A 23,038-nucleotide genomic window follows, 5' to 3' on the forward strand; every position below is an offset into this window, starting at 1 on the left:
GTGCCAGTGAGTTGCGCCAGCACAGAGCCCTTGATGCCCCTGCTTGTGCCCCGTTTGACTGCAGCACTTTCTTTTGCAGGGTTGTGGACATCCTGCTCAAGGCCATCATGCGCACCATGTGGTTTGCCGGCGGCTTCCACTGGGTTGTTGTGAAGGGGCAGCAGGCCTCGCCACCAGAGGCAGCCATCCTCACCCTGGCGCCACACTCTTCCTACTTCGATGCCATTGCTGTCACCCTGACGATGTCGTCCATCGTGATGAAGGCAGAGAGCAGAGATATCCCAATATGGGGAAGTGAGTGAGCACCTCCCCTGAGAGGGAGTGAGCCCCCCCACCCAGGGAGTGAATGAGATTTCTCCCCACCCCAGGAGTAAGCAAGGAGCTCCCCACCACTGTCCCCCTCCTGTGCGTGGACCAGACCTCATCCTGCGGATCAGTGCAGGTCATACCCATGTCCCCCACCTCCACATCCCCCCCAGGTGTGGACGAGACCCTATACTGCAGGTCAATGCAGGTCACACCCACATCCCCCTTCCACATCCCCCCCAGGTGTGGATGAGACCCCTATCCTGTGGGTCAGTTCAGGTCACACCCACGTGAAATATACACTTGTCCTGGAGTCTGTTCTGTATCCTTTGTTGTGGTTTCTTCTGGAATGTTAATCGCTGTGGGTTTTATTTTTGGCTCACGCACACGTGCTCCAGACGTCCTGAGGTGCTGAAGTGCTTCCTTGTGTTTGTCCGTCCAGGATGCAGGGCCTGTATTACAACAGCATCCTCCAAGTCCAGGGATACTCAGTACGCTGCTTACTGGACCCAAAGCCCCAGCGCCCAGGTGTCCTGAGGCCTTGTGTCAGATTCCCAGGCAGGCGGCTTCAAAGAGCAGGAACGTGTTCTGACACGGTTCTGGAGCTCCAAGGCCAAGCCAGAGCGTCCGGGGCCGTGGTCCTCTGAGGGTCCTTCAGGGAAGCTCCTTCCTGCCCCTTCCTATTCCTGATGCCAGGTCATCCTGGGCTCATGGCCTTGTCCCTCCAACCTCTGCCTCCCTCATCTCAGGCCTCCCCCATGTGTCTCTATGGGTTTTTTTACAAGGACCCTGGTCCTTGGATACTCTAGGGTCGTTTCCAGATCCCTAACTAATTATATGTGCAAAGACTTTTCCCAAAGAGGGTTTTGTCCGCAGGTTCTAGGGGTACATCTTTTGGGGGCTCTGTACCATTCCTGTGGGAATCTTAGGGAATGGGAATGCGGGGGCTTTCCCTTTATAGAGGAAGGCGCCTTCCTATGCCCGGTCCAGCCTGGAGCTGCCAGGGGGGCCCTGCAGGGTCAGCCCACCCATTCCTGCCTCTTGTTCCCCTGGTGTCTTCTCTAGGGACCACAGCCCGGCTCTGCTCCTCCTCACGCTGCTCCGCCCCACCGTTCCTGCTGCGCTCTGCCCGCCTCAGTGTTCAGACCACGTGTGTGTCGTGCTGAGCATGTCTGTGGTGGATGGAGCAGGGCTGGTCTGGCGGGAGGTGCATGGTGCTGGGGCCCCAGGGTCCTCACTCCACCTGACTTCTCTGAATTCTAGAGAATTCTCTGAATCCTCATGAATGAGTGTTAGTGTTCAGGTGATGCTGATGAGAGAACATTGTGTACGTGTTATGTCGTTTTTCTAGCAAGTGGGGCATTTTGAGAGGGTCTAGCATGTTGTGTGTTTTGGCAAAATAGCTGCTAACTGGCATTTACTTGATTGCGGATCAGATGGCGTCTGCTTAGGCCGCTGCCACAAAGCACCACAGACTGTCTTTTAAACAACACGTATATTTCTCACACCCCTGGAAGCTAGAAGTCTGGGATCAGGGTACCAGCAGGCCAGGGTCCCGGCAAGGGCATCTGCTGGATTGCAGACAGCCACCTGCTCGCTGTATGCTCACACGGTACAAAGCCGAGAGAGGTGCTGAGCTGTTGGTTAGGACCCTCTGTGGTCTTGCCCTTGGGAACGGTGACGCAGGTCCTCTGTGAAGACAGAACCGTGTCATCCAAGGTGGTTACAGAACAAAAAGGAAATGAAGGCACAGCTCCTCCAGAGGAAGCAGGACAACCCTCCTCTTACAGGAACTTCCTGCAGGAAGGCGTGCAGGTGCTTGGGGAAGCCGGCCCTGGGCACATTGGGCTAGTAACTGTGAGCCTCGTCCAAATAAAGGACTATACGTCCTGTCTGGAGAGTGGAGTTAAACTGAGTATTTTCTGAAGCCCAGGCAGAGACTGGTAATTAGCAGATATGGATTCCACTTTAGTAATGCCGAAGGGTCCTCACAGGCTCCTGAGCGTGAGGCGGTGTGGTCCCTGGTGAAGGGTGCAGGAAACTTTCAGTTTTGTGGAAATGTCACATGTTCTGATTTCTTCTTTTCACTTTTAAGCCTCAGGCTGTGGAATGTCAGCATTCTGGGGAAGTTCTGGGGTTGGGGGCATGTCATCTCCCCTCATTCACGCACAAATTACATGAAGCCGCCTCTCCAAGTCTTGCCTTCAATTATGGCTCACATCACAAGTCAGTTGTAGAAGCTCATGGTTGCATCTGCTCATCCACCTCCCAAGGTCAGGGAGCTGAGCCCCATACCGTACCCTCCCCCCTGACCTCCACCTCGGGGTGTCGGAGGGAGGACCACCAACATGCCCTCCGTGTGCAGGCGCCTTCACATAGACTGTACATTCGCAGTCATGTCAGAGATGCCTTACAGAGATACATGTGGGGGGATGATGGACCTTACAGATTTTATTACAGATTTTAATTAATTTATTACAGATTTTAATTAAAACTCAAACATGGCACATCCCAAATTGCATCCCCTACTCCCTGATTTTGAAGGTAAATCTGGATTCCCGAGAGCAGCACGTGGCCAGTGGGCTGTCGCTGGCCGTGACTTCTGGCTCCTCTCATATGTGTGGTTTAAAACACGATGCCTTTGGACCCTTTGACAGCTCACAGCTTTGGTGAAGAGATGATTGTTAAAAATATTCAAAATATTTTCACCTTTGGATTTACAAACACCAGTGGGGGTGATGAGCCCAGTGATTCTTCATTCTTACATTGTCGGTTTACATTCTGCATCCTTGATGTGGACACCTGGGCGTTTATGAACCTGCATGGACTACGAGAGGACAGGGCCTTCTCACATTCTGGCGGGATGGGCAGCCCGGGCCTTTTTGCAAACCTCGCACCGGGCTCGCTAGACACACAGCCATGTCTCCTGTGTCCTCGAGAGTGGGCTCTTCAGTTCTGGGGTCTCCACTGTGGGGTTCACCTGGAGGTCCCCCGGAGGAGGTGGGGTCTGAGATTTCACGCAGAGGACGAAGCCCTGTCATCCTCGGAGTCTGGGGAGCTTCCCCCCAGCTTCTGTGTCAGGTTCATCCCGACGTCGTGAAGAGCCATCCTCGTCCATTGTCACCGGAAGAGGGACCTGTGAGCCCGACTGTGCTCTGTGACACCAGTCTTCCCTCCCAGCCCTGAGAAGATGGCAGGGCTGCTGCAGACATGGGGCCTGCCAGCTTCACTGCGGGGGGCCTGCGGGTGACCCCCTCGTCCTTCCCCGCCGTGCATCATCACAGCAGAGTCAGGAGGAGTTGGCGAGGAATGAGGGAACAGGGAGAGAAGTTTCCACATGCTGGGGAAAAAAACATCACTGAGGCCACATGCGGCTTAGATTTTATGAGCCCCCATGGACCTGACTGCATAGAATTTTGTTCTGTTCTTTTAAGTGAATTTTCTTTTCCCTTTTGGAAGACCTCCCAGAAAGAAAAGTCACGACATATTATTCCTTATGAGTGATAAAAACACTCAGAAGAGAAGCCTGGAGCTGAACCTGGACCCCGCAGGGATGTGCCCGGCTGTCTCGGTCCCCCACACATCCTCCCCAGGAGAGGACAGTCGTCGTGTCAGTTTGGGGTTTCTCCTCTAAGAAGTACTTTCCCACCTTTAGATGCTCTTGCGAGAGAACCAGGCTGCTGTTGCCATCAGCTTTGGTCTCAGGGGCATGTGCCATGTGCCGTGCGTGGCATGTGTGCCGTGCTGGTTGGGACTACCGCCGTGTGTGTCCTGGGGCGCCTGTGACTGAAGGCCGCGACCTGGGTGGCTGAAGACCACAGATGCTGATTCTCTCACTCTGCTGGGGCCGGACGTTGGGATCGAGGTGTGAGCAGGGCAGGCTCAGAGGGAGTCAGTGCAGGCGACCGCAGCCTCTGGCGGGTCCCCAACTCCTGGAGAGGACGTGTCCCCAGGCTGTGGGCACAGCACTGCAATCTCGGCCTCTGTCATCCCGGGGCCTCCTCCCGGCATGTGTGTCCTGTCTCCCGCCCCCGGAGAGGATGCTGGGCACATGGTCAGGCCCTCCCTAGTCCACCACCACATCATCCTAAATCACTCACACCTCCAAGCACCATATTTCCAAATAAAGTCATGGTCCTGGGTATCTGGGGTCAGACCATCCACCGGTGTCTTTGGGGGACACAGGCTGCCCGGGACAGGCTGCTGAGGTTTAGGCCACGTACCTTGAACTCTCTGACTCTGAGCATTTGACCCCCCAGCCCTTCCTCTGTCAGCACAGGGGGCACGGGGTCAGCCTTACTCTTTTCCCTCTCTCCTGGTTTACAGGCTAGGGGCACCGATGTTGGTACTTCAGGCCTTGCAGATCGCGTGGCTTTGTGCCGTCGTGGGAGGGAGCTTTGATGATCACTGACCCACCACCTGCCCTTCATGACGGTGCTGCCCTTGGAGCATCTCAGGGGGCTCCCCTCCGCCCTGTGCCAGGGGCAGCCCCTCGTCCTGCTGCCCCACGCAAATGCCTCTCCTTCCTTTCCAGCGCTGATAAAGTACATACGGCCAGTGTTTGTGTCGCGGTCGGACCAGGATTCCCGCAGGAAGACCGTGGAGCAGATCAGAAGGCGGGCACAGTCAAATGGGAAGTGGCCACAGGTAATGCAGTCCTGCTTGCACTCTGAGCAGACTGATGCCGGGAGCCGTGGTGGGGACCTAGAGGTGGGGGCCGGGCCGCAGGGACCCATGGGGCCAGAGCTGGCTTTCCTTCCCTGAGGGCTGGGTCCTTTTCCTTCATTCTATGATGAGCATGAATTCAGGATTACACTAAGTGTCAGGTACATCTGGCCCTAAAGTTCTAAAATGGAAAGAGATGAGGAAAGTATCCTCCTATGTATCTCGAGTTCTCCCCGGGCAGAAGTTGGCTAAGCTGCCCTTGGGGTTGGCACAGTGTCCCACCTGAATCGCATGCCAGTGCCTACAGTGTAGCCATTTGCTCCTGAGAGCCCTGGATGGGCATCGCCCACGACTGTCTAGCTCCTGAGGGATTGCCAGGACCCCTCAGCCAACGTCAGCTCTGTTTCTTTTGAGGCAACATTGAAAAGAGGAGACCCATGGACCATCCGTTCTGGTTCAGGGACAGTGTAAGGCCTGAGTCCCAGGCACCCTGCCTGTGGGCAGCCCCTTGGCAGCTGGGACGTCTACAGTACCCTGGCTGCTGCCCCACAGCTGGGAGCAAAAGCGTGGGCTGTATTTTCCAACACGTGAGGGAATGTTCATTTTACATTATGTTGCTGGAGGTCAGTGTGAGTCAGAGCAGTTTGGAAGTTCCAGGGGAGCATTTCTCCACAGGTCCTGTGGTGTTTCTGGCTGCTGGCGCATCTGTGCCAGGCTCTAGCCCTGGTCCCGATGCCTTCAGTGAGGGGCATCCACTGTCCCCTCCACTCTGCCCCCGTGGTGGCTGCCCTGAGCTAATGCTGCGCCCATGCAGCTGTGGCTGGCCTTGTGGGGCCGTGGGCACCCCTTGCACTCTCTGAGATGCGTGCTGTTTGCATCTTTGCGTTGCTTCCAGAATTTGATAGAACCTGTAGTTAGAGAGGAAATCTGTTCATGCTTCCATCAGGCACCGTAACTGTTTCAATCGAATGTCATTAAAGCATTTTAAGCACGTCAGCAGTGCAGAAAATAGACTTATTCAGGATTTCGTTTGTTTAAGGCTTTTTTTTTTCTTTTCATTCCAAGATGATGATTTTTCCAGAAGGAACATGTACCAACAGGACCTGCCTAATTACCTTCAAGCCCGGTATGTGCTTTTCTTAAATTCTTTGTTTTTTCTCCATGAGCAAGCGGTGGAGACCATTGCTCCAGTGGCAAGGCCGGATTCCCACACAAGTGCCACTCAGGCTAGAGATGGTCCTGGTCTGTCTACTGCGGGGCAGGCGGGGCCTGTGGTTTCCCTGAGATGGTACAGCCAGCATCCATGTGAGGAAGCCTCCCAGGTACCCAGTGACCCTGGGCCTGGAGGGCATGGCAGGAAAGCTTGTCCTGCCCTAGGGCCAGTGTGGGAACTGCCAGTGGATGACCCGTGGCCCTAAAATAACCTGATGCCCCTTTCCGTGCAGGCGCCTTCATCCCCGGGGTTCCCGTCCAGCCTGTGGTTTTACGATACCCAAATAAACTGGTAAGAGTGTTTTCCTGGGATTCTGCGAATTGCCTGGGCATGAGGATTTCCACTTGTTTCAGCGGGCAGCTTCTGGTCAGTCCCACTGTTCAGAACAGCTCAGTGTTTGTGCACAAAGTCCCATCATCATGGGTCATGGAGCATCGGCCCTTCTTCCTGGCCGATCAGTCCTGACGTGTCGACGCGAGACGTCCCCCGTGTCCTCAGCCACCCATCTACCTGGGAGATGTCAAGAGTGTTGAGGGTCTGAGGCTGGAGGCAGTGAGAGGTATTGGGTGACTGTGTTTAATGTGCCTTCACTGTACACCTGCTCTGCGCAGGGCTCTTCACCTGTGGTAACCAAGCAAAGTAGGGAAGGGCATTTGGGGCCCGAGCACCTGGGCGATCTTGACAGACCCCCGTGCGGGAGAGGCAGGAAGCCCGGATGAAGACACTGCGGGGTCTGGTCGGAGCCCTGCTGTGGCCTCTGCATATGTGTCTGTAGAAGCAGCCGTGGTCGGCCGCCTTCCTCGGGGCCACACCAAGCTCCCATGGGTGCTCTTCGGTGCCGGCTGCATCTCATTTCTGCTGGAAGCCACCTGGGGTGGATGTCCTTGCACCTTGACGGGTGTTGGGCTTGCGCAGCCGAGACTGGTCCAGGCACTCGTGTCCGTGGGCACTGGGTGCACCGCACTGTTCCTTGGTCAGGACACGGGTTGGATTTGCTCGTTGCGCTGAGTTTTCTCCCTGTCACAGTGTGTCTGTGACGGCAAGACAGAAGCTCCATGGTCACACACAGTGGGTCTGGAGTTGCTCATATAGACGCAGCAGATTCTGTGTGATGTCTGTGGTCCTGAGGGGCTGGCCCCGTTTCTGGGCCGGGCCCACACACCGGACCCGGTACCTACAGGTGCAGACCCCTCAGGACAGTCAGGAAACGAACGTCAGTCAGAACCAGTAGCCACACAAACTGACGGGTGGAATTATCCTCTCAGCACATAAGTCCATCTGAAGACGTGCGTTCGTTAGCCAGTGTCTGGGGATGAGAGAGTCTGTCATCTGTGGCATTCTAGCTTCTCCATTTTTTAAATTTGACTCGTCAACTTACCTTGATCAAGTTGCCCTTAGTGGGTTCCAGAAGCGTTCAGCTTCATTGTCAGAGAAGCAGAGCGGCTGCTCTGGGCTCTCTTCCCGGGTCTGTTGCAGCCGTCGGCTGCCTCGTTCCAGGAAGAACTGCCACTGACGGCTCCGCGTGCAGGCCTGTGCGGAGGAGGAGTGGGTGGGGCCAGGTGGGGGGGGGCTCCCAGGGGCCCGTGGGAAGCGAGCAGGTGGGTACAGAAGAAAGAAACTCCCTCGGGGGACCGGCTCAGGGCAGAAACAGGTCATGTGTCCTCTGGCGTCCACACCTGGGGGGCTGACGCAGCTGCCAGAACTGCGAACGGGAGCGTCCCCTGCGCTCAGGGCTCGGGGCACACACACGGCCTCCAGGGGTCCTGCTGCCCCCTCCCTAGCCTGGGCTCATCTGCTGGGCATCTGTGGCCAGGCGTTGAGGCCAGAGCCCCAGGGGTGCAGGCGGATATGGGTGGGGACAAGCCTCACGTGCAAGTGATGCTGACAGCAGGGCTGGTGTCACGGGACTGCTCACAACGCCTGCACTGAGCAGGCTCCTGTGTTGTAGACTGAAGTTGCCAGTGGCCCCTTGAATGGGGTTGGGGGTGGAGGTGGGGCAGGAAATGGGCCTGGGGTGTCCTCTCAGGCAGTGCCAGAATTGCTGACTTGGAGCAGAGGGAGGGGGTGAGTGTGTCTGGATGGCCTGTAGGCAGCAGGCACCCACCTGCCTCCTTGTCCCACAGTGGACTTGGGGTGGTACTGGCATGTCTGGGGTCGGAGGTGGACCAGGTCCAGGGCCAGCCTGAGGGTGGGCACAGCTGTGGAGGGAAGGACGCCCCACATCTGGTTGTGACTCATTTTGCTCCTTTTCTGTCCCCAGGACACTATCACATGGACATGGCAAGGACCAGGGGCGTAAGTCATACACTGCGCTGTCTTGTGTGTCCCATCCTCCTGGAAAGCTCAGGGGCCACTTGGGTGACTGCCCTACACACTGATTCCTCCCATAGTCAAGTTCCACCCCCTTTGAGAACCGCGTGTACAAACCCAGCCTGTTCTCATGCTCCCGGATTCCAGGACTAAGTCAGTTATCGTCAGCTCCAGTGGGAGGGTGACCTGGAGCTGTTGCCAGCTCAGTGACCACTGTCACATCTGCAGCCACAGCTCCCGGGAGAGAAAGGGCTGTGGGGATGGCTCGGGGGCTCCGGGCACCTGGCGTTCACAGCAGAGGGTGGCTGGTGGGGCTGGACGGCCTTCCCAAGGCCCCTGGGCCAGGCATAGGGAGTGGATGCTGGGGAGGGGCCCTGAGGGCAGCATGTGTGGGTGTGGTGTTAGCGTGGCGGAGGCTGGAGCCTGTAGGGCATGGTGGCTAGGCTCGGGGTGGCTGTCACGGAGCAGAAGCCAGGTACAGTTAAGCAGTGTTCAGTATACAGTTAAGCAGGCAGTTATCCCTGGCCGAGAGGAGCGATGGACCAAGGACCAGGGACTCTAGGTGGCACCCTATCTCCAACTTCTGTAAATAGAAGGGTGGTGATGCTGGTTCTGAGGTCAGGAGTGCTGGGGCCGGCCTTGGGGTTGGCATGACTTAGGGTCTGTTGAGTCTGCATCACTGGGGACGGCTGGGTCACAGGCAGTGTCCCGTGGGTGAGGTTTCCGGCGTGGAGGATACAATGAGGAAGTAGGGGCACCCACAGGACAGAGGAAGGCTGTGGGAGCAGGGGAGGGACAGTGAAGAACCCCATGTGGTAAAGGTAGCCCTGTCCTCGTCACTGTGGTGTTGGGTTCCGCTGTAGGTTGAGGGAGGCACAGCATCCCCGTGAGAAATAACTGCCTGTAGTGCCCTCTGCAGGGGAAGGGCGTCTGCAGTGTTGGCTCCCAAATTAGAAGTCATTTAATTAAAGACATTGAGAATCTTTTAACCTAAATGTTTTAAATCTGTTCGGTTTTTTTCGTTTTTAAGGTTGAAAATTTTGTGGCTCACGCTGTGTCAGTTTCACAACCGAGTGGAAATTGAGGTTTGTATGGATGCAGCGTTACAGTGTCCTATCCGAGTGTGCGGGTGTGGTGTGAGTGCATAGATGCCACGTGCTGCGGAGTCCTACTGGGGTCTTGATGTGATGCAGGTCATATGGGGTCTCGTGATGCAGGTCATCAGGGGTCTCGGTGTGATGCAGGTCATCCAGGGGTCTCAATGTGATGCAGGTCATATGGGGGTCGATGTGATGCAGGTCACTGGGGGTCTCGGTGTGATGCAGGTCACTGGGGGTCTCAGTGTGATGCAGGTCATCGGGGGTCTTGGTGTGATGCAGGTCACTGGGGGTCTCCGTGTGATGCAGGTCATCAGGGGTCTCAGTGTGATGCAGGTCATTGCAGGTCATCAGGGGTCTCGGTGTGATTCAGGTCATCAGGGGTCTCGGTGTGATGCAGGTCATCAGGGGTCTCAGTGTGATGCAGGTCATCAGGGGTCTCAGTGTGATGCAGGTCATCTGGGGGTTTCAGTGTGATGCAGGTCATCAGGGGTCTCAGTGTGATGCAGGTCATCAGGGGTCTCAGTGTGATGCAGGTCATCTGGGGGTTTCAGTGTGATGCAGGTCATCCGGGGTCTCGGTGTGATGCAGGTCATCTGGGGGTTTCAGTGTGATGCAGGTCATCAGGGGTCTCGGTGTGATGCAGGTCATCAGGGGTCTCAGTGTGATGCAGGTCATCTGGGGGTTTCAGTGTGATGCAGGTCATATAGGGGTCTCTGTAGATATGATGTGACCTAGTGTGTTATGGACTGAGCAGCACAGTGTTAGGCTGCCTTCCCTGGGGTCTGCACAGACACGTTATAGGATATTGTGCTGGTGTCTACACCAAGCAGGATGCGGTGTTGCCTTGTCCCCAGGATGCACTGTATGAGTGCAGCATGATGTTATCTGTGCAGACATGATATGGTACTGGTGTCTGCAGGTGCGTCGTTAGGTAGTTGGTGTCCATAGAGATGCCATGTTGGTATCTGCACACATGACCTCCACAGTGTCACGCTGCTGTCCGCAGGCACCTGTCGTACAATGTCACATTGGTGTCTGCAGATACAATAGGTCATCTGCCTTGCTTTGAAGTCTTTTCTCCTCCTCTGCTCTTTAGAGGTTCCTCCCCATGGTTTTTCACCAGGCATGCGTGTCTTGAGTGATTTTGCAAGATTCAGATGGGTTTTTAGAAATCTACAGGGAAGTTAAACCTTTCTTTTATTAGGGTCAGCGTAGCTTAAAGGCATTTATAATTGGCACCTATGCAGTGAATTCGTTTTTGGCATCTTTCCATGGTACCAGTGCTGCTGAAATTGGATGGCAGATCTGTCATCCTGACTTTCTGTTTAATCTGTGGTCAGATCACATAACCGGCCTCCAGCTTGGCCCCCTGGACGTGTCAAAGTCAGGACACCCATTCTCTCAGCTGGATCATCCACATTCGTGCAGCATGTACATTTTATCCAAGTGGACGAGGAATAGAGTTTCTTTCCTTAAAAAAGGGAATCATTGGCTGGTCCGGCACCTGAAAAGTAGAGTGAGCCCAGACACAACATACAAAGCGTTTAATGAGGCAATTCGCTACCTTCCGATGAAAGTTGCCGAGTTGCACTGAATTTACAAATGAGCCTGGCCATCAGCCAGGTTCCAGGTTTTTCACTTCAGTAGAACATAAGCTGCTTAATTACAACACACTGAGCCAAGAGGTCCCTGGCCGGGGTCCAAGGGTGGCAGGCTGTCCACGCACAATGTTGCATGTGGCTCGCCTGCGGGCGGCCAGGAAGCAGTTGTGCAGTGGGGCTTAGGAGGAGGACGCCTCCAGGCTGCACTGCTCTATCTCGGGCCTCGTTCCCCATTGTAAGGGTTGAAAAGAAACCCTGACTTTTTGAAGTCACTCGGAACGTCTTTGCATGTGCTGTGCCAACAGGTGCCGGTGGTAGAGTAAACCGTCACTGTGGTTTCCGTAGTGTTCAGAATAGGGTAGTGGGTGAGTGAAAGCACATGATGGGCACTCATACGGCTCCAGGGTGTGCCTGTGTATTACGTGTCTGTACTGAGAGAAAGCTCAGCGGTCTTTACCTCGTCTGCACAGCCAAGTTGGCAGCAGGGTGTGGGACTTGCAGGACTTAAAATGCTGCATAAGTGTCGCACATGCAAAGACACACGGTCACAGGACAACTTATGATCTCACAGCAGTGAGTGTCACATCTAGCAGCCTTTCCGTCATGTGGAAGTGATGTATTATCCCCAATGCAGGCTGAGACCTTTAGAAAGGGAAGTATCCAAAGAGTAAGCGTCTGTGGGAAATACGATGCACTTGCAGCAGGAGCTCTGTGTCAGGGGAGTGGTTATTCTCGCCGGGCATCGTGGGTTCTAGTCACACACGGACGTGTATGTGCGTGTGCATGTGTGCTGCGACATCGAAGGTGGTTCTAACGGAAAGTGCTCTGACAGTTGTTAATTGTGTCAGACGTGTCGCTGTCACTATGGGGCCTGGTAATATATGTGGAAGTAACGCAGCTCTTTCTCTACTCTCAGTTCCTCCCCGTGTACAGCCCTTCGGAAGAGGAGAAGAAGGACCCTGCGTTGTACGCCAGCAACGTACGGCGCGTCATGGCAGAGTGAGTACCCTTCGTCTTGCCATAAGGGAGTCAGAGGCATCTGCTGGGACTCCCGACCCTCTGTGATCCCGCGAGTGTTACTCAGGGCTCCTGTGCACCTGCTGGTTCCTTCTTAGCATCACACAAAACATAGTCACCAGCATTCAGGAAACAGGGCTTTGTGGAAGTGATGAGTAAGTGTTGACAGCATGTGGGCAGGATTGTGTGTGGCCACGTGCTCTGCATGCGCTGTCTCTATTGGGTCGTACTTCTGGACCTGCTTCATCACTGCTTCACTTTATACATCGCCCACGTGTAGGTAGGAACCAGTAACCACGGTGTGGGACGTGGGCCACTGGTGGGGCAGCTGTGCCGGGCCACCCATGGGATCCAGCTAGCGGACCGTTTGCTCATCTTCCTCACCCTGTTGGAGTGCTTGTGTGGTGTTTGCTAGCGTTTCTGTCGTCTTTCCAGTTCACTGTGGGAACCACACACCTGATCTTCTAAGATAATGGGCACGACTCCATGACAAGCATGGGAGCACTTGGGTGGTGTGTCGGCTGTCTTGGATGCGGTGATGTCAGCCCGTGCCCTCACCCGCTGTGTCCCGTCTTCTCTCCTGTCTTCTGCTCCCAGGCAGCAGGGGCTGTGGCTGCTGTGGTGGGAGGGGTCTGGGCAGCCCTGTGGCTCTGAGGCACCCCCTGTGGGCAGCTCGTGTGGCTTCGGAGCGGTTTTCCCAGGCGCTGTGGCAGGGCTCACATGACCAAGATGTGACACAGACCCCATCCCCTGGCCATGGCGGATCAGACCCCCCACATTCGTGTCCTCTGGGAGACCAAACTAAGCAAAACCATAACCTCAGTACGTCAGTTAGAAGCCTGCAAGGTGTTCACACCGTGCACACATGGCCCTTAGGCAAGGAGGCACTAGGGACACAGTCCAGTGGGTCACTGCCACCTCCTAGGGCACCTGCTTGCCCTCGGCATCCCGCACTCGGCCATCAGGACGTGGCTGACTCCTAATTTTGGGGAAGTCGAGGTGTTCAGTGACTCCTTGTTCAACCTTTCCATACAGAACAATCACAGAATCAAGGGCTTAACAGGTTAGGTGTAAGGGGTTTTTTTAGTGCACGGTCAAATAAATTAGCTAATAACATTTAAGAACATACATATTGTGAACTTCCTGTTAGTGGAGGAGAAGCATCACACCCCAAACAGAAAACGACAGATAGATCCTTGGGCAGCCCCTGCCCCAGCAGCCACAGGAGAGCCCAGAACCGTGGACGTGGGTCCTTGGACCCACGGAGAGTGTCACCCACGCCCCTGAGCACGCCTCCTCCCGCCTCCCTGTGGGGTAACCCTGGGCACTCCTGGGACAGCCTCGCTCTGTCCCCACACGACTGTGCCCATGTTTGCCATGGGGATTGTCATCGCTGTGGGAGACAGACTCGGAAGCCCCTGTTTCCTGTCCACCTTTGCATGCTATGTCGTCGTGGCAACAAGGAATTCCCTTCAGTTATGGGGGGTGGGGAGGGGAGAGGGCTTCCTTTGAAATATATGGCAAATTCTACCAAGTTTCCTTATTTTTTTTTTTTACATTCTTTAAATTTAAATTCAGTTGTCCATCATGTAGTATAACAGCCAGTGCTCAGCCCGTCACATGTGAGTTTCCTTTAATAGAAGAAGGTCACCCTACATGAAATGTGATGCAGCTCTGCATCACGGCTGAGCTCTGACCGTGGGATCCGAGGGCGCTGCCCACCCTGACGAAAGCCACCCTGGCCCCGTAGGACAAGTTGAGCTTGTGGATGAGGCACCCAGTGAGGCGGTGTTCTCAAGGCTGCGTCCTCACATCCTCGCAGGTTGCAAACCTCTGTAATGCTCAGCTAACTGCCCAGCTTGGGGCAGCCCAGGTTACACATCACTGGGATTTGGGGTCCACTAGGAAGCCTTTCTGTTTGGTGCCAGAGTGGACCTGAAACGTCGCCTTCCTCTGCACATCTGCATTCAGAGGCCTCACCATCCAGTGGCTGTGGTTCCGGGCTTCTGTGCAGCAGGGTGCCTATGGGCTTGTGGGAGGGTGCTGGGCAAGCACCCGGGGCAAGGGCCACCCCACCCCTGCTTCCACCCCCATCGCCTCCCCCGCCATTCTCCGGGTCCCTGGCAGTCATTCTGTCCTGCACGGGCCACGCAGGAGGGACACGTGGGAGTGGACGGGGCTTTTCCTGTCTGTAGGCAGCCTGGGGAGATGAAGCCCGTCCTCCTCATGTTGGGACCCAGGGGAAGTTTGGAGTCAGGTTTACACCAATGTTCTCAGCGTGTCTGTCCCACGGGGCCTTCCCTGGCTTCACGTCCCAGAACACGGGCTGCGGCGCGGGCCTGTACCATCACCTGGTGCTGTCTCTGCTGGAATGGATGGGGTGGCCTTGCTGTGCCCACGGGAGCTGAAGGGACAGGCCGCATCTCCTGACAAGCCCCTGAACGCCGGCTCGAAAAGGGTCTCCTCTGCAGACCCTGTCCCAGATTCATGGGCTTTCATCCAGTTTTAAAGGTTTTAAATATTGGGTTCCCTTGGTGCTGTCCGGTCCACCTTGCTTCCTGGAGCTCTGGCCACACCCTGGGGCTGTCCCACTTTGCCGCCGGCCATCCTCTGTCTTGGACACCCCTGTATTCATAGTGATTTCTTCTTCCTCTTTAACTAAAATGCGTTTTACGGGGGGCACAGAATGAACATGCAGACACATCAGCAACAGCATGACTTGAGATGAGCCTTGTGGACCCCGGAGGTGGCAGTGGGGGTGGGGTTTGCCGACCACAGTGCATGTCCCCATGCACACGGCCCCTGTAACCCCCAGATGCATGGGGTCTCCATGGGACGTGGGCGGGTAGGTGGGCTGGTGCCACCACTGTGTGGGCCAGGTCAGGACTCCGAGGGGCGGGGCTGGGTGAGGGGGCCTCGCCGTTCCCTGGTTATCCTGAGCCGTCCTCCTCGCTCTGCTGCCCCAGGGACACTGACCTGGTACCCTCCTCTCTTTGCAGGGCCTTGGGCATCTCTGTCACCGACTATACGTTTGAGGACTGCCAGCTGGCCCTGGCAGAAGGACAGCTCCGCCTCCCCGCAGATACCTGCCTTCTAGAATTTGCCAGGCTGGTGAGGGCACTGGGGTGAGTTCCAGGCTTCTTCCTGGGGCCTCTCGCAGTCCAATGGTCTGCTCAGGAACAGGGAATTCCGAAGAGCACTGCTGAGATGCTGCTTCTAAAATAGGGAGCTTCTGGAAACTTCCGTCAGGCCCTCCCAGGGCCCCCACCCCCGCAGTTGTCAGTGACCAAGCTGGAGATGGCAATGGGTGCCGAGGGCCAGTGGGGGCTATCTGGCCAATCAGAGTGCTTGTTCTTAGGTTTTTCTGAGACTTTTGCAAGTATCAGCCTGAGTCCACAGTTCTCTGTCTCATGACCCTTAGTGCTCAGCACTGCAGTCTCTGTAGGTGCCACCCCAGGGGTCGGTCCAGCCCAAGGGGCACACAGCGCGTTCCTCCTGTGTAGGTGCTCAGGCAAAGTACATGGCGTGCCTTCAAATTATTAGAACACCTTTTTTTGAAAATGAACTTGCTCCTTGTTATGTTATGTAAGTAACTTGAGTCTTAAAACAGCAGGTACCCGGTTTCTAGCCTTCTGTAATTTTAATGAAAAATATCTTTTCCTCTTTTTGTGTAGGTTAAAGCCAGAAACACTTGAGAAAGATCTGGATAAGTACTCCGAGAGCGCCAGGATGCAGAGGGGAGGAAGGATGGGCCTCCCAGAGTTCGCGGAGTACCTGGGCGTCCCCGTCTCGGACACGCTGGAGGACATGTTCTCCCTGTTTGATGAGGTGTGGCCTCCTCAGCAGAACCTCCAGCTTTTCAGTGTATATTCTCATTAAAAGCATCGTTTGGGGATTTGGGAAGGAGAGACAGAAAACAGCCCCAACCCGCCCCCCTCATCTCTTGGGTGCCTTCTCCCGTGCTTTCAAATGCACATAGAAATTTGACATTTAAGTTAACATTTGCTAATAAACGTAGCTGTAGTTTAGGGTTTTAAAATGGGATCACTAAAGAGCCTAGTGATACCAGTGAAATCCAGAATTCCTGACCCGGGGCCTCTTTCCTGACGGTCGGCATGCAGGGTCACCACCAGCCTTCTCCCCGTGCAGCGCCAACCATGCGTTAGAATCGGTCACCCGCCACGGCGGGACAAGGGGTCATGTTTGCTCCTGGGCAGCCTGGAAATGGACGGCCCTATGGGGGGCGTGGGAGGCAGGAGACTGCGCCATACCTGCCATACCTGCCGTTCCCTGGATGTTCATGCAGCAGCGTGGACGCCTGTGTGCACCTGGCAGGCTGCGGCTCAAAGGGCTCTGTCAGACATGAATGTTGTGCGTGAACATAGCATGTTCATGTTTCCTGTGACAGTGTGGCGTGTTGTGTGTGGCAACAGGGTAGTCGTGGTCTGGCGAGTGGGAGAACCAGGGAGAACCAAGTGACTGAGACACACGAGAGACTGTGCGTTTGTGGACTCATGGATCTTGTGTTCCGCAAGTGACACGTGTGCTTCCCGCTCAAACCGGGTGGGCTGACCGGGAGACAAGCCCTTTGTAGAGGCTGCTTGAGCCTGTGTCTAGGCCGCACGGTCCTGTTGTCAGAGCCCTGGCGCCGCTGTGTCTTCACACAGGTGTTTTGACAAGTGTCATGTGTGAGATGGGGAGCAGCGAGCATGGCCTGGGCATAACCAGGCAGTACTCACGGGCACCAGACCTCTCACTGCCGCACGTGGGTCGTTAGGGTCGGTTTACCACTTTAAGTACATGAGGCAGACACTCCCCGTTCAGACACACAGCCTTGGACCCCGAGGCCACACACCCTCCCAGAGCCAGGAGCACGTAGGTGCAGGGGCCTGATGAGAACCCACCTGCCCAGCGCTCACCCTCCCTCCAGAGACCAACCACCATGTGCACTGGACACCTCGACGGCCGGCTAGGCACAACTGCGGGACACCTGTCACTTGCTCTCAGACGATGCCCAGGCGCCCCCTGTGCCAGAAATCTCCCCGTCTCCCAGTCGGCCCCCTGGCTTGTCCCGCTCACTGTGGTGCCCGGCTCGCTGGAAGCAGCAGCCTGCCCCGTGGCGAACCCCAGCACCCCTGAGGAGATGCCGCGGGGAGGGTGCAGTGGGCTGGGCGTGCGTGCCCACCACATGGGAGCTCAGGACGCACCTCCGTGCTGAGCACACTGCTCTGCCACAGGCCGACTAGGTTCTCAGCACAATGTGAACCTTGCCGTTTGCCAGGGGTTTTCTCGAAGTAAGGCCGTAGCCGGTGACCACCCTCGCGGGGCATGAACTTTCTTGAGAAGTGTTGTGCTGCGCTGCTCTCGTTGACTTTGAAAATTGGTCGTAATGGCCTACAAAGGGGTGTGGCGTGGTCCCCTTGCATAAGCCAGTTGGTTACAAGTGTTCTTTTACGATACTCATTTCATGGAGGCAGATGCCACCCAGCGATTGGCGTTAAAAGCCAGCTCCCATTGCCGTCTGTGGGGCTGAGCAGTCCCCTGAGGGCTTGTCTCTTTCCCAGGGTGGAGACGGCAAGATGGACCCTCGGGAGTATGTGGTCGCCCTGTCTGTTGTCTGCCGGCCGTCCCAGACTCTGGATACCATCCAGCTGGCGTTCAAGGCAAGTGTGGCATTTACAGGAGTTTAATCTGTAGGATCCAGGAGGCATGGGGTCACATCAGGCCTGTCGGACATTATCATATGGTCAGACTTCCTTTGTGCCTATCTCCTCACAAGCTTCTATCAGCTATCATTTGTATAAATGCTCCAGAACCTCCTTGGACCACTTTCTGCCTGTAGTTCAGATCCACACTCACAAGGGCACAGAGTAGGGTCGTTGTGAGGTCCAGGGTGCCCATAATAGGACCCTCACTCACCTGCAGATTCACCTGGCCGGCCTCACTATGACATTTCAGCTAGGATAGAGCCGGGCTGGCTCTATTCACCTAGAAACACAGTTTTGTCAGGGTCTCAGGAGGGGTCCTTCCTGCAGGTGCAACTCACATTGGCTGGACTCATGAGAACGTGATGGATAAGCCAGTCAGCTGCTTTTCTCTCACTGCTTGGAGAATCTCCCTTTTCTTGTTTATGACCCCAGCAGACCCTCTCCATAGCAACCATGGGAACCCCTGTTGGTGCACAGTGCCTTACGTGGACTCACACCACATAACAGGGTAACAGCACTCACCAACTCTTCAGTGACTCAGTCACTTGCCAGAACCTAAGCATAAGCTGTTAGGAAGAGGGTCAGTGGGTCAGCCACCTCCTGAAGGTCGAGCAAGGTGGTGGCTCATCGTTTCATTGATGCACCCCCATGTGCCAGGCAAGGCCCAGGATAAGGGCTCCCTCCCTGACGTTGTAGGGACACACTTCTGCTGCCTGGAGCCCCTCCCGTGGGAGAGCAGGGTGTGCGCTCAGACTTCAGTAGGCCTCAGGGGTCGGTTTGTGAGCTGAGATCTGGCCGTCCTAAACCGGAGGGGTCAGGGCATGCTCAGACGCCCGGGACCCGGTGAGCAGGAGAGGGGACGGCTGCACAGCCAGGGGGTCATGGGGTGACACCGGCCTCTGCTTGCAGATGTATGGGTCACACGACGGCTACATCCACGAGGGAACCCTGTCCAGCATCCTCAAGACTGCCTTGGGGGTGACAGAGCTCAGTGTGACCAGCCTCTTCCAGGCCATTGACCAGGAGGGGACAGGGAGGATCACGTTTGGTGAGTGGCCTTGGGGCAGGGGGATGGAGGGCCCCGGTGAGCAGGGATGTGCCCAGGAGATGGGCACGGGGACTCCAGCAGGAGCCCTGCCATCCATGACCCCCAGGGCACCCTGTTGTCTCCTACAATATGAAGTTCTCGGGAGGAAGATTCTTTCCCAGGCTGGGCAGGGACAGGTTACGGGATTTTGAACCTGATTTGAACAGGGAATTAATTTGTCAAGCCAGTTCCCAAGCCGACCTTGGAGCCCCGGTTCAGCGCTGTCCCCCGGGGCTGCGGGCAGTGTGTGCTGCAGCTGGACAGGACTCCATGGGGTCCATGATTCAGGTGCCCCTGGAAACGTGAAACCTGCCCCACCAGGGCCGGCATCCGTGGGTGTGTCCTCCTGGGGGTGCAGGGTGGGGGCGGCTCCTCACCTCCAGGCAGTGTGGGACAGCCCCGATGCTCAGGGACTCGGACCTGCAGCCCCTGCAGGCTGAGGTGAGGGGGTTGGGGCAGTGGGATCCCAGGACGGCCAACCCCCTCGGCGGGCCAGCCAGCGGGCACATCGGGAAATGAATGTATTATCGCTAAAAAACAGTAGACATTTGCTCAGGAAAGGTCATTGTTCATGTCTTGTTTGGATGTATTTTTAAAATTGCATCCAAATGTCAGACACGAGTGTGTGTGTTGGTTTAGTGTATGTGTGTGTGTGTGTCCGCCCACGCTCAGAGGAGACTGTGCGTCCAGGAGGGCGGGGATGCTCACGGTGAGCAGGGACCAGCTGCACACATGGTTGCTCTGTGTACCGCAGAGGAGCATGGCCTCCTGCACCCCGGCCCATAGGTGCTGCCGGGCTTTTGGAGGGCGCTCTCCACCCCAGGACCTGGTCGCAGGGCCATTGGGAGATGCAGGGCTCGCAGCCACTCAGGGCCTGTGACCAGTCGGAGGGTGGCCCTGCCTCCCGTGTGCACACCTGGTCTCTCCAGAGCGTGGGCGCATCCCTGGACAGCACCTGCCTGGCTGACATCAGGTCCCCACCTGGACACTCTGTCCCGTCCCCAAACCAGAATCCGAAGCTGTCTGGGGCTTTGACCCCTGATGAACAGCATCTCCTTCCCACACGATGTGTACCCAGAGTGCACCACTGAATTCAGAATCCTGTTTTCCGTAGATTTCCCCAAAACAAGGATAGCTGAGAAGGCTCAGCTTTGTGCGCCGCCGAGTGGTTTATGCACAAGAGAGAACACAGGAGGGTGGCCCCTGTCCCCTGCCACCCTCTCCCCTCCTCCTCTCCCTTCCCCCTCCCATCTCTTCTCCAAGCTCACTGTCCCCTCCCCCTACTCCTTCCTCCTCCCCTCGCCCGCCCCCACCTCTCACCCTCCCATCCTTCTCTCCCCCTCTCCTCATCCCTCCTCCCTCTCCTCTCACCCTCCCAAGTCACTCTCCCCTTCCCCCTCCTCCTCTCCCTTCCACCTCCCCCTACCACCCTCCCATCTGCCCTCCAGGCTAGCTCTCCCCTCCCCCTTCCTCCCCTCCCCCTTCTCTCTCTCCCCTCCAGGCTCACTCTCCCTTCTCCTTCCCTTCCCCTCCTCCTCCCCATCACTCTCCCCTCCTCCCTCCTTCTCCCCTCCCCCTCTCCTCTCCCCCTCCTCCCTGCTGCCCTCTTCTCTCCCCCCTCCCCTCCCCTCCCTCCTCTCTGCCCTCCCCCTGCCACCTTCCCATCTCCCCTCCTCCCCACCTCTCCCTTCCCATCCCTCTCTCTTCCTTCTCCCCTCCCCCTCTCCTCTCCTCTCCTTCCCTCTGTCCAGGTGGTATCCAGGGTCCCCCACACAGGCCCAGGGACAGGAGCCCCCACATTCCAGACACCTGCCCCCTGGTGACCCAGGTGCCTCTGTCTTTCCAGCTGACTTCTGCAGGTTTGCAGAAGCGTTCCCCAACTTCGCAGAGGAGTATCTGTACCCCAAGCAGACACACCCGGACACCTGCGCACAGACGCCGCCTGCCCCGACCCCCAACGGCTTCTGTGCCGACTTCAGCCCTGAAAACTCGGACATTGGAAGGAAACCGTTTCGTAAGAAACTGGACTAGGACAGGCGGTGCGGGAGAGACGCAGCCTCCCTGTGGCCTTGCTGCCACCCACCTCCACGGGGCTGCGAGCCTGTTTGCTGTGGCGCTCCTGGGCCTCGCTCCTGCGTGTGCTGTGCATGCACCGGCCTCAGGCCGAGTCCTGAACACCCGGGGTCATTTCACTCTGTTCCTTTGTGGAGAGCCCAGTGTGTGTGTGTGTAGGGGGGGGTGACGCTTGCACCCACACCGCATGGCCAGGGGGTGGGGGCTGTTCCTCCCATGGCGCTCGGGCCAGGGCCACCTGCACTGCCCTGGGCTCACTTTCCCCCGTGGTCTTTCCCCGAGTCCCCTTCTGTGGGTCTGCTCTCGGCGGCTCGCACGGTGGACCAGCCTCCACACGCACACACACCACACACGCGTGAGACTGAGATGTGTCACGGGTGTTCTGATTCCAGCACAAATTCTCTGCTGACCTCTGTGGAGTCACGGCGTGATAGAGCGCTGTCTGATTTTTAAACATTTCTATATTTGTGGGAACTCATGAGTATTTTATAAACTTCATTTAGATACTCCAGGAAGCATTCAGCATTTTTTTAAAAAAACAAAAAATTCTTTTCTACTTCATCTTTCCTTTGAGGGCCAGAGGATATTTATTTACAGGCCCTTTTTTGATAGAATCCGAGGCTGTCTGGGGCTTTGAGCGACATCTCTTCCCGGCCTCTCTCTACCAGGTACATTCCTCCGTCTGGGTCCGCCACACGCACCCGGCCCAGAGCGCCTTTTCTGCTTCATTAATCCTTTTCAAATCCCCCTCTTTTATAAACGTTACCGGCTTGGTATTTGTTTAACGTGACGTGATCTCCTTCCCTGCAGCGCAAACTCCAGCCGAAGCGCTGAGTGTAGGTGAGGTGGGTAAGTCAGGCAGGAGCTCGAAGCAGGGAGGCCCTGGCTGGTGTGCTGAGCCTCCAGGAGGCGGACACCCAGAGAGGCAGGCATAGCCCTTCTCTGACCTGCACCTGCGGGGCGCGGGACCAGGTAGCCCGGACCCACATGCAGACAGCGGGGAACGGCTGCGAAGGGCTCCGGGGCCACGTGTGTGGACCCCCGCCGGCCCTGTGGCCTCCCCGCGCTCCAGCACAAGCATGGCACCCGCCTGGCATCCGGGAAGGCATCCAGGCCTCCGAGCCCAGGAAAGGGACACTGTGCTGTTGCCCCCTGGCCCGAGCTCAGCCTGCATCAGTGCGTCCTTGCCACATGGTTAGAGGTCTGTCTGCTGCTAAAGCACAACAAGCACAGGCTCTCATGCATCCTGAAGCAAGGCCTCCGGGTTTGCTTGGGAAAGAAATTCCTGGGAATTTCGAAATGAATTTGATTTTATACTTGGGCATCTCCATAAAAGGTGACCGCCAGGGCCAGAAGTCCAGGGAAAAAAATGTTTACTGACTTCCTGGTGTTCTTGCTGTGCGTCTCCGCCGATGGCCGGTAGTAAAGGCCAGCCCCGGCCTCCATTCCAATGGCCTCCATTCCAATGGCCTCTCGGCTCGGGGTTGGCAGACGTGCAGCCCAGACGCAGCCTTGTAGCTCACCGTGATCGGCTCTTCACTGCAGAATGCGTAAAGATTCATTTTTGAAAGATTCATTTAAAAGAGAAAACGTACAAGTGACCAATGAAGGAGGTAAATAAACTAAGATATTCTGAGGGAGGGGTCCTGGGCACACGGCTCCCGCCCTCTGTGTCTGTGGATGAAGGGCTTTTTGAATGAAATGCTGCTGTGCATTTTCAGGAAAAAAAATCTCTGATAAGCAGACTTGGAATGGATGTTTGTTCCTCCTGACCCTCTTCTCTGCATCGTGACGTAGCATCAGCGGCACTCAGAACTGTGAATGTACATAGACTTAGAGTTCAGTCCCCTTTGTGTGAGGTGGGACGGGAGGGCCCCACGGGGACTGAGGGTCCAGGCTGCACGTCGTGAAACAGCTTTGGATTTTCAGTGGAATGAATAAAACATAGTCTTACACAC

The 23,038-nt window shown here is 56.3% G+C and overlaps 1 protein-coding gene across 3 annotated transcripts in view; it reads left to right on the forward strand.

Moving 5' to 3' along the window:
* The window catches only part of LPCAT1 (lysophosphatidylcholine acyltransferase 1), a 46,394-nt gene extending 23,356 nt beyond the window's left edge, over positions 1–23,038 (forward strand). For all 3 annotated transcript variants that reach the window (XM_025451205.3, XM_025451207.3, XM_025451206.3), the window contains exons 3-14: positions 80–294; positions 4,841–4,953; positions 6,037–6,097; positions 6,417–6,475; positions 8,445–8,479; positions 9,525–9,579; positions 12,112–12,194; positions 15,212–15,337; positions 15,887–16,040; positions 17,777–17,875; positions 18,830–18,968; positions 20,854–23,038. In XM_025451205.3, the coding sequence (XP_025306990.1) occupies positions 80–294; positions 4,841–4,953; positions 6,037–6,097; positions 6,417–6,475; positions 8,445–8,479; positions 9,525–9,579; positions 12,112–12,194; positions 15,212–15,337; positions 15,887–16,040; positions 17,777–17,875; positions 18,830–18,968; positions 20,854–21,038 (1,324 nt within the window). In that variant the 3' untranslated portion in view covers positions 21,039–23,038. The remainder of the gene's footprint in view (positions 1–79; positions 295–4,840; positions 4,954–6,036; positions 6,098–6,416; positions 6,476–8,444; positions 8,480–9,524; positions 9,580–12,111; positions 12,195–15,211; positions 15,338–15,886; positions 16,041–17,776; positions 17,876–18,829; positions 18,969–20,853) is intronic.

Source organism: Canis lupus, chromosome 34 (genome assembly GCF_003254725.2).
Source record: "Canis lupus dingo isolate Sandy chromosome 34, ASM325472v2, whole genome shotgun sequence".
NCBI classification, from domain to species: domain Eukaryota; kingdom Metazoa; phylum Chordata; class Mammalia; order Carnivora; family Canidae; genus Canis; species Canis lupus.